The sequence below is a fragment of the Balaenoptera physalus genome (genome assembly GCF_965194825.1).
Source record: "Balaenoptera physalus genome assembly, chromosome: 20".
Lineage (NCBI taxonomy): Eukaryota > Metazoa > Chordata > Mammalia > Artiodactyla > Balaenopteridae > Balaenoptera > Balaenoptera physalus.
This window is the reverse complement of record NC_138901.1, coordinates 13,751,694-13,764,094: the sequence shown is the minus strand read 5'-3', so window position 1 is coordinate 13,764,094 and position 12,401 is coordinate 13,751,694. Positions and strand designations below refer to the sequence as shown.

General features: G+C 44.4%; 1 protein-coding gene across 5 annotated transcripts in view; it reads right to left on the bottom strand.

Annotated features, from left to right (window-relative positions):
- PITPNC1 (phosphatidylinositol transfer protein cytoplasmic 1) overlaps positions 1-12,401 on the bottom strand; it is a 268,187-nt gene that overhangs the window by 82,609 nt on the left and 173,177 nt on the right. For all 5 annotated transcript variants that reach the window (XM_082442153.1, XM_082442152.1, XM_082442150.1 and 2 more), the window contains one exon: positions 9,069-9,140. In XM_082442153.1, the coding sequence (XP_082298279.1) occupies positions 9,069-9,140 (72 nt within the window). The remainder of the gene's footprint in view (positions 1-9,068; positions 9,141-12,401) is intronic.

The window sequence follows — 12,401 nt, the reverse complement described above, 5'->3', positions numbered from 1 at the left end:
TAAATTATTTTACCCTACATCCATCCATACTGCCCTCTTGATTTTAACATCAATACAAATGCTAATACTAATGAAATGAACTTCATGATGACTATTGCAATAACAAATCCTCAGTAAATACAGCTCTCCTTAGATGGTGAAATTCCCTCTTTGTCGGTTGGTAACTTCCAGTGGGAACTATTTGTGGTCAGGAGGAGAACTCTTTTGGCCACCTCTCCAAGGCAATGCAAATTGAGCCAAGTCAAAATACTGAAATGTTTCCTCAATTCATCCAAAGAAGACACCCATCCAGGGGAAGAAACTAGATTTCTCAGGTGGACCTACGTAGTTGACTAAACGAGATAATCTAATTCCCTAAAATCAAGCACAACTCATTGACTGAAAACGACTTGGTCTTAACCAAGGAGAAAAGAAAATAGTCAGAAGCTGGATTGAAAGCCATGGGAAAGTCCTTCTCAGGGCCAGGGTGCTCTCCATCCTGGAGCAACCAGAACTTTCTTTTTTCTGTCACTCCTCTTCCTAAATAACCTCACTTATTTCTATCTCTGAATCATGACCTTACACCTCTCTCTGAACTCCAGATTCATATATCCAACTCCTTACCTACCATTTCCACTTGGAAGTCTCATTGGTATCTCAAACTGATTGTGTCCCTGCTGGAGCACTTGACTTCCTGCTTCTCCTGCACTGCTCCCCACCCCCCACTCAGGGTCCAAAGACAAAGCTAGAAATCCTGAGGTCATCCTTACTTTGCCCCCATCTAATGCATCAACCCCCAAAGAAAGTCAGTCTGTTTACAAAATACACCTATCTTTATCCACTGCCGTCTCTCCAGCCCAAGCCACCAGCATCTTTGGTCTGGATTCTTGTACTTGCTGCCAAATGGAATCCCTGCTTCTATTCCCGCCGTCCTCCCACCACTCTCCACAGAATGGCCAGAGCAAACGTTGAAAAACATAAATCACACACTGTAATATGGCATCCTAAACTGGATGCTGGAACAGAAAAAGGACATTAGTGGGAAAACTGGTGAAATCTGAATCAAGTCTGTAGTTTTGAAAAGTGATTCATGGTTATATAAGATGTTAACATTTAGGGGAAGCTGGGTAAAGGGTATATGAGAACTCTCTGCACCATCTTTGCAACAGTAGTGTAAATTTAAGACAATTCCAAACTAAAAAATTTATTAAAAAAAAAAAAAAACCCTAAATATCACATCTCTCCTTTGTTTAAAATCCTTGCATAACTTCCCACTGCGCTAAAATCCAACCTCTAGCTATGGCCTCATAGGTTTTACATGATCTGGCTTCTGTTACTTTCTCCATCTCATTTCCTACCAGTCTGCTCTCATTCCTATCGCTCTGGCTGCTGGTTTTCTGACAGTTCCTGGATTATGCCAGGCTGCATCAGGGGCTCGGGCCTTTGCCCTTCTTGTCCCTGTATTAGGGTGCTAGGGTTGCTATAACAAAATACCACAGATGGAGTGGCTTAAACAACGCAATTCTATTTTCTCAGAGTTCTGGAGGCTGGAAGTCCAAGATCAAGGTGTTGGCAGGTTTGGTTTCTTCTGAGGCCTCTCTCCTCGGTCTACGTACGGCCAGCTTTCTGCTGTGTCCTCACATGGTCATCCTCATGTGGTCTTTCCCCTGTGCTTGCACGTCCCTAGTTTTGTGTATCCAAGTTTCCTCTTCTTTGAAGGATAACAGTCAGGTTGGATTAGGGCCCACCCTAACGGCCTCCTTTTAACTTAATCACCTCTTTAAAAGCCTTATTTTCAAACACAGTTATAGTCTCAGGTACTCCAACATGAATTTTGGGGGGACACAACTCAGCTTACAACAGTCCCCTTGCCTGGACAACCCTTCAGAGGGTCGGCTCCGTCCCAGCCTCAGGTCTCACGTGGATTTGTCACCTCTTCTGAGAGGCATTTCCTGACCACATGGCTTCTAGCGGAGCTCCCCTCCATCCTATTTATTGCCTTCTTAGCACTTCCTACAACTGGAATCCTTTGTTTACTTGCTTATTATGTGCTTTCCGCCATTCCATGAGTAGTGGAGACCTTGTCTGTCTTATTGCCTCTTACAATGCCTGGCACATAGTAGGTACTCAAAATTTGTTGACAAGAAATGGTTAATTGACAATCCAGACAAAAGCAGAGTCTCATTAGAAAATCATCTGTAACGCAGTTAATCCCAAGGTAGGACCATAACTGAAGCAATACCTAATATTTGTATAGCACTTCACAGTTTATGAAGTGCTTCCAGGTAAATTAACCTGGACGAATCCTCCACGTTGTGATGCAAGCATTATTTATTCTATTTTCTTGATAAAGAAGCCAAGACTGCATTGCTTAAGTCATAGAGCTGGGGCTTCAATACGTATCTTTTTGTTTCACAAAGAACAACTTTGTGTTTTTTCATTATGACATAGCTGAACTAGGAACTAAATAAATTCCCAAAACTTGGGGACTTCCCTGGTGACGCAGTGGTTAAGAATCCGCCTGCCAATGCAGGGGACACGGGTTCGAGCCCTAGTCCGGGAGGATCCCACATGCCGTGGAGCAACTAAGCCCGTGTGCCACAACTACTGAAGCCCACGCACCTAGAGCCCATGCTCCGCAATGAGAGAAACCACCGCAATGAGAAGCCTGCGCACAGCAACGAAGAGTAGCCCCCGCTCGCCACAACTAGAGAAAGCCCACGTGCAGCAACAAAGACCCAACGCAGCCAAAAATAAATAAATAAAATAAATACATTTATATATAAAAAAAAAATCCAAAAACTTCTTCTAGGCAATTTCGAAGGACAGCTGTGAAGGACAGAGCCTCATGCTTCCAGGAACTAAACTGGACATTCTTTCCATCTGATCAGAGAAGTTTCATTGCTGAGGAATAATGGCTAATGAGAAGAAATACAGTGCCCTCAGGCCCCTTTATTGTGTGTGTGGGGTGGTGGTGGTTATAAATATGCTTTTTGTAAACTGTTCTGTTTCCAAGGGTATGAAGAAGTGAAGAAATTTGGAGAACCTGATTTCCTAAGTATTCATTGTTGGTTTCAAATAGCACTTAATATTTCCTTTAAATCTGTAGTTCTCAGGGGCTTCCCTGGTGGTGCAGTGGTTGAGAATCTGCCTGCTAATGCAGGGGACACGGGTTCGAGCCCTGGTCTGGGAGGATCCCACATGCCGTGGAGCAACTAGGCCCGTGAGCCACAACTACTGAGCCTGCGCGTCTGGAGCCTGTGCTCCGCAACAAGAGAGGCCGCGATAGGCGATAGTGAGAGGCCCGCACACTGCGATGAAGAGTGGCCCCCGCTTGCCACAACTAGAGAAAGCCCTCGCACAGAAACGAAGACCCAACACAGACAAAAATAAATAAATAAATTAAAAAAAAAATTAAATCTGTAGTTCTCAGCCTTGATTGCTCTTAGGTTCCTCTGGGGTAACTCTACAAATCCCAGTGACTGGACCCCAATCCCAGACAAATGAAATCAGAATCCTGGGGAGTGGGACGGTGCCATCAGCGAGTCTACAGCTTCCCACGTCACTTTAATATGCAGCCATGATTGAGAATCATTGGTCTAGATCCTCAGATGGGGTGGGGATGGCATATCCTACGCCCTCCAAAAAGAACATATCAGGTTTGACTGGAGGGTAGACTCTAAAAGTCCACACACTTCTATGTGGAATCTAGAAAAATGGTACAGATGAACTTATTGACAAAGCAGAAATAGAGTCACAGATGTAGAGAACAAACTTACGGTTACCAAGGGGGGAAGGGGGAGGTGGGACAAATTGGGAGATTGGGATTGACATATATACACTACTAAGTATAAGATAGATAACTAATGAGAACCTACTGTTTATAGCACAGGGAACCCTACTCAATGATCTGTGGTGACCTAAATGGGAAGGAAATCCAAAAAAGAGCAGATATATGTATACGTATAACTGAATCACTTTGCTGTACAGCAAGAAACGAATACAACATTGTAAAGCAACTATACTCCAATAAAAATTTTAAAAAAAGAATAACCATAAGAGCTTGTTAAATATGCTCATTCCCGATTACTCTGCAGATTACTTATTAATTTCAAAGGAAAAATGTACCTTTGCAATGAAGAGTTCTAGAAGACACCACCTTAAATAAGTGATCAAATTTAGCATCACCAATAACAGGGCAATGGCATATGAACCTCCTGATGTGACGCAATGGGAAGTAAACAACATTACTTCTGTAGTATTCTTGCCAAAGATGTTTAATATGAATCTAATCGCGAGGAAACAATCAGACAAATACAGATTGTAAACAAGACAACAGACCTGGACTCTTCAAAAATATCAGTATCATTAAGAAAAAAAAGCCAAAGGTACTATTCTAGAATCTAGATTAAAAGAGACTAAAAAGAAGAGATAATCAAAGGAAATCCATGATTCTTGATTGAATCCTGTATCAACACAAATAGCTAGGATGTTTTGGAGATAATTTGAGAAATTTTGATATGGACTCAATATTGAATAATATTATTCTATCAATATTGCATTTCTTGGATGTGATATGGTATTATTATTATGCAAGAGAACGAGAGAATGCTTTTGTTCATAGGAGATACATGCTGAAGTATTTAGGTGCAAAGTGGCATGATACCTGCAATTTAATTTCAAATGTTGTAGCTAAATGCATACATGTTTTTACTAAAAAAAAAAAAAAAAAGTCCACACACTTCCGATTGGAGAATTCTGTGTTCCTAGAGGGATAGTGTCAGAAGCACTGCCCTAGACCAGTCTGCACCCCGGACCAATTAAATCAGAATCCCAGGGTGGGTGGAACCCAAGCAGGAGCTATTGTTAAAGCTTCTCAGATGAGTCCAACGTGCAGCCAAGGCTGAGAACCACTGCTTTTAAGTGGTACCTGCTTTGTTTGGAAGAGGAAGTGGACGCAAGGCTGCCCCCCCATTAACCACAATGAACGACAGTAACCTGGCAGCAGCCGACACTCGAATGATAAGCACTGACTCTCCCAGATCTAGATTTATGGCCTTGGACAAACAACAGAGCCTTACTTTGGCATGGTGCCATCCTCCTCAGCACTAATTAAGGCCTAAATAATTCTCATCAGTATGCGCATAAAACAAATGGGCCTCAATTTAAGACAACTTCCCCATTGTGTCCTGGTTAATGTAATCACAATTTACAGGTTTTCTCAATCATAAATATATTAGTTTTATTTTAACAAGGAGAAGAAAATATTTAAATCTAGATATCCCAATTTTTATATTTTTACACTAGATATTGGGTCATGTAAAAGGATGACTTAGGTGGTAATTGATAATAGGATAACAGCATGTACTCTATTCGATCAGTAATCAATATGATTATCACTAGCGTCTTTCAATTTAATTATTGCTTCTTATCGTCATCCATTTCATTAAAGTTTTGGCAGGTAGGGAAGGAAACAGGGTGCAGATAGCAGTATGAAGGATGGTAGCTGAATGATAAGACTATATACCCAGAAAATGCAAAGAAATGACCTGGGTTTATTAAATAATTTGGCAAAGCAGTGAGACAAGAGCAACATCCACCACTGCACTGCTTTCTTTAGCAATTCTGCCTCCCACCAGAAACTCCATACTCACCCCTGGACAGAAAAAGAGAATGCCAGCACACGCCATCTGCTTAAGGCTCCAGTTTTGAACCCCTGGACAAAGCTATCTTTTAATGAAGTATTATTACATAAATATATATTTCTCAAGTTCTGATTTGGAAACATTAACAAGTGTGAATGAAAACCAATGGAGTCTTCCTTTTTTGCCTCCAGGGACCAAGCTTGAACCAGCTCGGTGACCAACAGCTGCTGCTGAATATGGAAATCAGAGGAAGACGAATTGGCAAAGAAGAAGTCTCATCAAGCTGGGGCTGGCCTGTCTGGTCCAATAGCTCAGAAGCAAGACCTGGGGATTTATGGATCAGAGCCAGGCAGAGGCTGGGCAAAAACACTTAGGGCCTCTTCAGTGAACTCGGACTTGGGCAAGTTGGGTGCCACGACAGAGAGATAAGCAGCTGGCCCCCCGGGCAGTCTCAGAGCCAGCAAGTTGTGGAGGAGGAGGCAACACAGGGTACAATAGCTGGCATTTCTCCCAGAGGAAGCAAATTGTGTTGACATGGACTGCCCACAAGTGCCCTGGGGTTCAGTGCTTCTCTTGCAGGCCGGCCTAAGTCTCAGAGAGAACTGGCCTTTGGCGTGGGTAGAGGGTGCTGACTCTAGGCATGGATCCTGACTTTAGGGTGACTAACCTGGTATTTTAAATTGCTAAGAGAGGAGTGACAAAGCTAAATTCCTGGGAGAGTAGTGAAAAGACCTTAGCACTTGCCAAAAAAAGGGATACAAGACAGTAAATGATAACCATGTGATTTTTTTTTTTTTTAGATTAGACCTGAGCTGAGGATAAACCAGAAGATTACGCTGGTCCTATCAACCTATAAGGATCAAGGCAAGGCCGCACATCCATTCCATACCTCTACAAACGGAGCGGGTTTTAACTATTCATGAAGACAGGACAGAGCGATAGAGAAAAAGAGAAAGCAAGGCAATTTGTCTAGAAAGATTAAAAGATGTTTTAACCCCCTTTGCCTCCCTCGCACCCCGTATTTTTTAGATTGTGCCGGGAAAAGCAATTCAGGCACGTCTGCTATCACCCTTTTCCTGATGGTCTACAGCTACATCAAAATGGTCAAGCCCACTTCAAGATCCAGTGACTGTCCACTGTTCAAAGAAGTACATTTAAGTAGGGAATGCAGCGCAGCCATTAAAAATTACTGGGAAGGATACTTCATGACATGGTAAAAACAGGATGTTGTATGAGTCAATTTTAGGGAAACTGGTTGAAAAGTAAATTCATTAATACTTTGCAGGATGAACCAAAATGCTAACAGCAGTTATCTCTGAAGTATGGGATTACTACTGGTTTTGCTTTTTTTGTGTGTGTTTTCCAAGTTTTAAGAACCATGTTAATTTTCCAATCAGAAAAAAAGTCATGACTCTACAAGGGTTCAAGGTACGCTGTGCAACACTATTTTAGACAATGAGGCTTTGACGCAGTTGGCCAGCAAAGTACCTCTGATTTCAGGCTGCTGACAAGGACACGGGACTAAACGGCTCTGTTAGGTCACCCACCACCAGGGGACGCTAACCACTGAGGATCCTGAACTTACTGGGGGAAGAGTACCCTTGCAGGTTGCATTCTTCTCTCCTCTGGAAAGTTTCAGGAACTCTGGAGAAGGCATTCAGCTGGGATGGATCTATCAAGGGGTCAAATTTGGAGATGTGGTGTGTGCCGCTCTGATCTGAGTCTCTCTGACCAGGGGTTAGCAAACTTTTTTTCCGTAAAGGGCCATGTAGTAAATATTCTAGGCTTTGCAGACCACATGAGCTCTGTTGTAAGTACTCATTCTGCTGGTGTAGCATGAAAGCAGCTTAGATATCCACAGATGAGTGAATGAATGTAGCTGTGTTCCAAAATAACTTTATTTACAAATAAAGTAGTTTGTCGAACCCTGATAATCTTCAGGTTTCCTAACTTAGTTCAAGAAGCTGAAGTGACCGGGCACAAGCCACGTCAGTCCCTGTAAATAGATGGGTCATTATGGAATGTCACTCCTCAAGCGCTTTGCATTCCAAGGGTTGACTAGTGGTGACTCTTCACACCGAAGGAAGGGACGCCCATTAACGCGCTGATGTTTTTAGTCATTTAATATGTTGATTCCCCCCCAGACTAAACCATGAGTCCCTGGAGTTTGAGAAACAAGTCTGCATTTTTAACACCATCCGTGCAGCTCACACAGTGACATCTAAATAGAAGGTGCTGGAGGTGCTCTTGTTGAATACTGAGTGAATGAACCAGTGTCCTCCCTCACCACGCTGGTTTGAAATGTAGTTCTTGGGTGACTCCTCTTGGGAAACACTCAAGCTCTGTCCAGGCAGACTCCACCTTGAATGGGACACCCTGAGTTCTGCACAAACGCACCCATACCTTCTAGAAGAATTTGTTCTTGCCAAGGCAGGAAATTTCTAGAAGATGTTTCTAGAAGATGTCAACATGAAGAAACAGAGTCAGCCTGGCCAAAGCTGTCCCTTCTAGAGAGTTTCTTAGTTTATCTCAGTGACTGTTTTCACATAAAAAGGTTTTCAAATTGACAACATTTATGAGCCCTTAGATAGTTCTTCCGGGCACTTAGGTATCTCCATGGCCTCCTGCATCTTGTTTTGCATCTCCTTGGCTCAATGAAGGCACCAAAGGGGTCACCTTGTCAGAACTCTCTTACTCATTTTGCCACAGCCTCAATTTTCATCTTTCTCCACAAATGCAAAACATGAAAATGAAGTAGAAATTAATAAGTGAAGCCCTGCAGCTTCTAGATACAGGTTCTTCCCTCAATGCGTCCTGATGGAACCCACAACCCAATGTCAGGGTGAGGTTCTTGTAGGTCAAATCATCCACTCCCAAGGGGATGGGGATTTAGAAATGTATCGCCCCGACAGAAAGAGGTGGGGCGAAAGCCAGGTCAGAAGTGAATTTTAAGCAATACTAGTGAACAAAGTTCTTGGCTAAAATTTAGCGAGAGTCAGAATGCCTCACGAGGTAAACATTTGCTAGAGGGTTACGCTGATTTTTAAGGTGGGATTCGTTGCATGTGTGTGTGAATACGTGAACATATGCACAGCCCAGAAAATATGTGTATACATGTATGTGTGCACACATACACCTGACTGCATTCATTCTTCTAAGCAAATGTCATCGAGAAGATTTGTGCTCAATCCAATGATCTAGAGTTCCAAGGTCCCCATCAACCTTCTTGATCCCCAGTGACAATCACTCCAGACGACAGAGATTTCTGCGCAGAGGCCATGGAAAGTACAGAATGATGAGAAGAAAAGCCAGAGCTTCTCTGAGGTCCCGGACACAGATCGTGCTGCTGGCCCTGGCCACGCAGGAGCTCTCAGAGTCTGTGAGGGGAGAGCGCGGTATGGACTGGGGCGGGGCATGGGGTGGGGTGGGGAGGGGGCTACTCACGCTGTTGTTGCTTCCTTTGTTGTCCTCATACTTGGTTTCTATATGAATGGAGAATTTTGGCAGAAAGGAACACTATGGAAAAAAAGAAAAGTTTCATCAACATACCGTTTTTTCTCTCTTCACATCTTCACTTTAGCCTCTGGCTGCTCTCCTGACCCCTTGGTTGCGAGCACTGTCCACGATCAGAAATGTTAAGATACTAGGTGCATGTCCACATTCAAGGAAAGCCACCTTTTTGGCAATGTGAACACGATTTCATCCAGGAGTCAGGCCAGAGAGAATAACTAAGCAATCAGGCAAGTCGCCGAAGAGGACATTTCCAAAAAGAATATGCTTTACGAGTCCGACCACAGGCTTTAGGAGAGCAACCCACTGGAACAGAGACAATTCCAGTTCCAGGGTGCTTCACTTCCGGGAGTAGCTGCCACTGCTGGATGCCTGGGAACCAGCCTTAACCATGATGTACATATTCATACAAAGCTAGAGGCGGGAGCGTAGAGCTTTAAGATTGTAAGTTACTGAAGTCAGACAGACCTGGTTTTAGCTTTGGCTTTATCACTCGATAGCCATGTGACTTTGGACAAGTCACTGAACTTGTCTGAACCCCAGCAATATTGAAACAGGTAAAATAACAATTACTTAACAGTGACATTGTGAGGGTTAAATAAAATCATGTGCATAAAACGTAACAGGGCTGGGCGTCAAGCCAACTTTGCACAGAGGGCAGCAAATCAGTATGAGGCTGCAGCTGAACTTGACATAAAAGGCGGCCTCTCTTTTTGTCGGCACAGGGGAGAAAAACCCCAAATGCACACCATCCTGGCGTCCCCGTCTCCTTGAGCCCATTCTACGTATTCGGTAGACTATAAGGGTTAGCGTAGCTTGAGAAGAGGATTTTGATGGATGTCGATGTAGCCTTCCTCCTGCTGGCACTGAGCAGGGCATTCACCTTCTCTACCACCGGAGGTGGGATTGGATGGAGACCACTGGCTAAAGCGACCTAGCATCTCCACTGGGAGCTGCTGCTGTTGGAGGAGTGAAGCTTGGGCCAATATGTTCACAGTCCAAGAGGTTGGCTCCTTTATTTATTTATCCAATGTACACAGAGCACACATTCTATACCGGCACTGGTCTAAGAGCTTCCAAGTTCTAATTCCTTTATTCCTTGTCACCATCCTGTGAAGTAGGAACTATTATCATCAGCCCTGTGTTAAAGATGAGGAAACGGAGGCACAGAGAGGTTAAGTCAATGGCCCATGATCACACAGGTAGTGGACAGTAGAGTTGGGATTGAAAGTCTGGTGGCCTGGTCCCCGAGTCCGTGCTCTCGATGAGTACCCCACTGGTTCTCAGCATGGGCTCTCTGAACCTGGGAACAGCAGCACCCTGGAACTTCTCAGAAAGGCAAATTCTTGGGGCCAGCGCCAGACCCACTGAATCAGAAACTCTGGGAATGGAGCCCAGGCATCTGTGTTTAACAAGCCCTCCAGGGATGCTGATGCGGGCTTAAGTTGGAAAACCACCTCACTATACCATGCACGGGAAGGAAAGCGAGAGAATGCATTATCTAAAACCCTGAGGTCCACAACATGCGCCCTCGCCCCACACGGTCACCCCATCGTGACTGTGATCCCCTTTCAGCCAGCCCAGCTGAGACCCCCCCCAAATGGCATCTGTGCAAGAAGGCAGAGGCCTTCGATGTGCCATTGATAATTCTGACATCACATGCCTGTGCGCATTCGGTGTTCATCTGTCTTAATCTGAGTGAAACAAGCAAGCTGAACGTGACTAAGGAAACATGGAAACAATCAATCCCAGTAACTGCCTTCATGGAGAATGAAGCCCTGCGATCATTCATTAACACTTTCTTTGCTGTCTCCTCTCAAACCTCTCACTGCACAACTGCTGCCCTCACACCCAGACCCAGGGAGTTCCAAGGAGGGGCCGCCCATAATGAATCAAGATGGAGCGGCTCAGAGCCCCACGGTAGAGCTCTCAATCAACAAGTGAACTTGAGGACACGCACCTACAGAGACCCTTTTAAAAATAACAAGCTTCAGGTGAACCGATTTGTCCTTTTTAACCCGTAATTCATGAGGCTAAATCCAACGTGTGCACAGTACCAGGTGGCAAGAGAACAGAGCTATCCAGGGTGGGGAGGTGGGTCTGGGTGCATCAGAGTGGAACCCCGCAAGGAGTTTTTATCGGTTGAATCTCTAAACCACTTAACTAAGGTCAAACAAATGAATTTTAGCATTTGGGTATTAAACCCAAATACAAAATGCAAAACTCTTATGCAAGTTAACAGATGTTGTTATTTTTGAGTCAAGGACTTAGGTTATTTTCATGTCAGAATGGCAACCCTGCCAGAGGCTAGAAGTGCACCTGGTTTCCGCAAGGCAGTGGGCAGACCTGGGTCAGCTAGGCCAGCTCCAGGCTGGTCAGTGCTGTCTCCTTCAGCAGTGGTTTGGGACTGATAATCCCCTTGGGATATCTGATGGCTGGTTCTCGGAGCCTTGGAGTGTGTGCTGTCTCATGCTAAAATCAGAAGTATCTCTGGCTTGGGGCATTTTTAGTGCTATCACTAAAATCTTTCTGGCCAGAATCTTTTTATCCATCTTGAGATAAACTCCTGCTTACCCCAAGCAGGTTAGCTTCCCTAAAAATCCAGCCCTCTAATCCTAGTCGAGTCTGAACTGTTAGGCAAGGCTTTTTTCCTTTCTCCCCGGCTGGCTCCCTACTGTATCTCACCACCAAGGTTATCTTAAACCCCCTTCCCTTCTCAAGACCCCACGCCTGGTTTCACTCTTCCTCCCTCGCAGTTGGTAATTTTGATGCATAGTTTAACGAAGACACAGACCACGTGACAGAAACACCTACAACTTCCTTCTCTTCCATTGTCGCAAATCTTCTGCTTATTCCTTTATTTTTTAAAAATTTATTTATTTAATTTATTTTATTTTTGGCTGTGTTGGGTCTTCGTTGCTGCACGCGGGCTTTCTCTAGTTGTGGCGAACGGGTGCTACTCTGCTGCAGTGCACGAACTTCTCAGGGTGGTGGCTTCTCTTGTTGCGGAGCACAGGCTCTACGCATGCAGGCTCAGTAGTTGTGGCTTGCGGGCTCTAGAGCGCAGGCTCAGTAGTTGTGGCGCACAGGCTTAGTTGCTCCGTGGCATGTGGGATCTTCCCGGACCAGGGCTCGACCCTGTGTCCCCTGCACTGGCAGGCGGATTCTTAACCACTGCGCCACCAGTGAAGTCCTGCTTATTCCTTTATGATGCTTCTTATTCTTCATGAATCAGAGAAAGATGCTGCCTTCTTTATCCCAACGGAA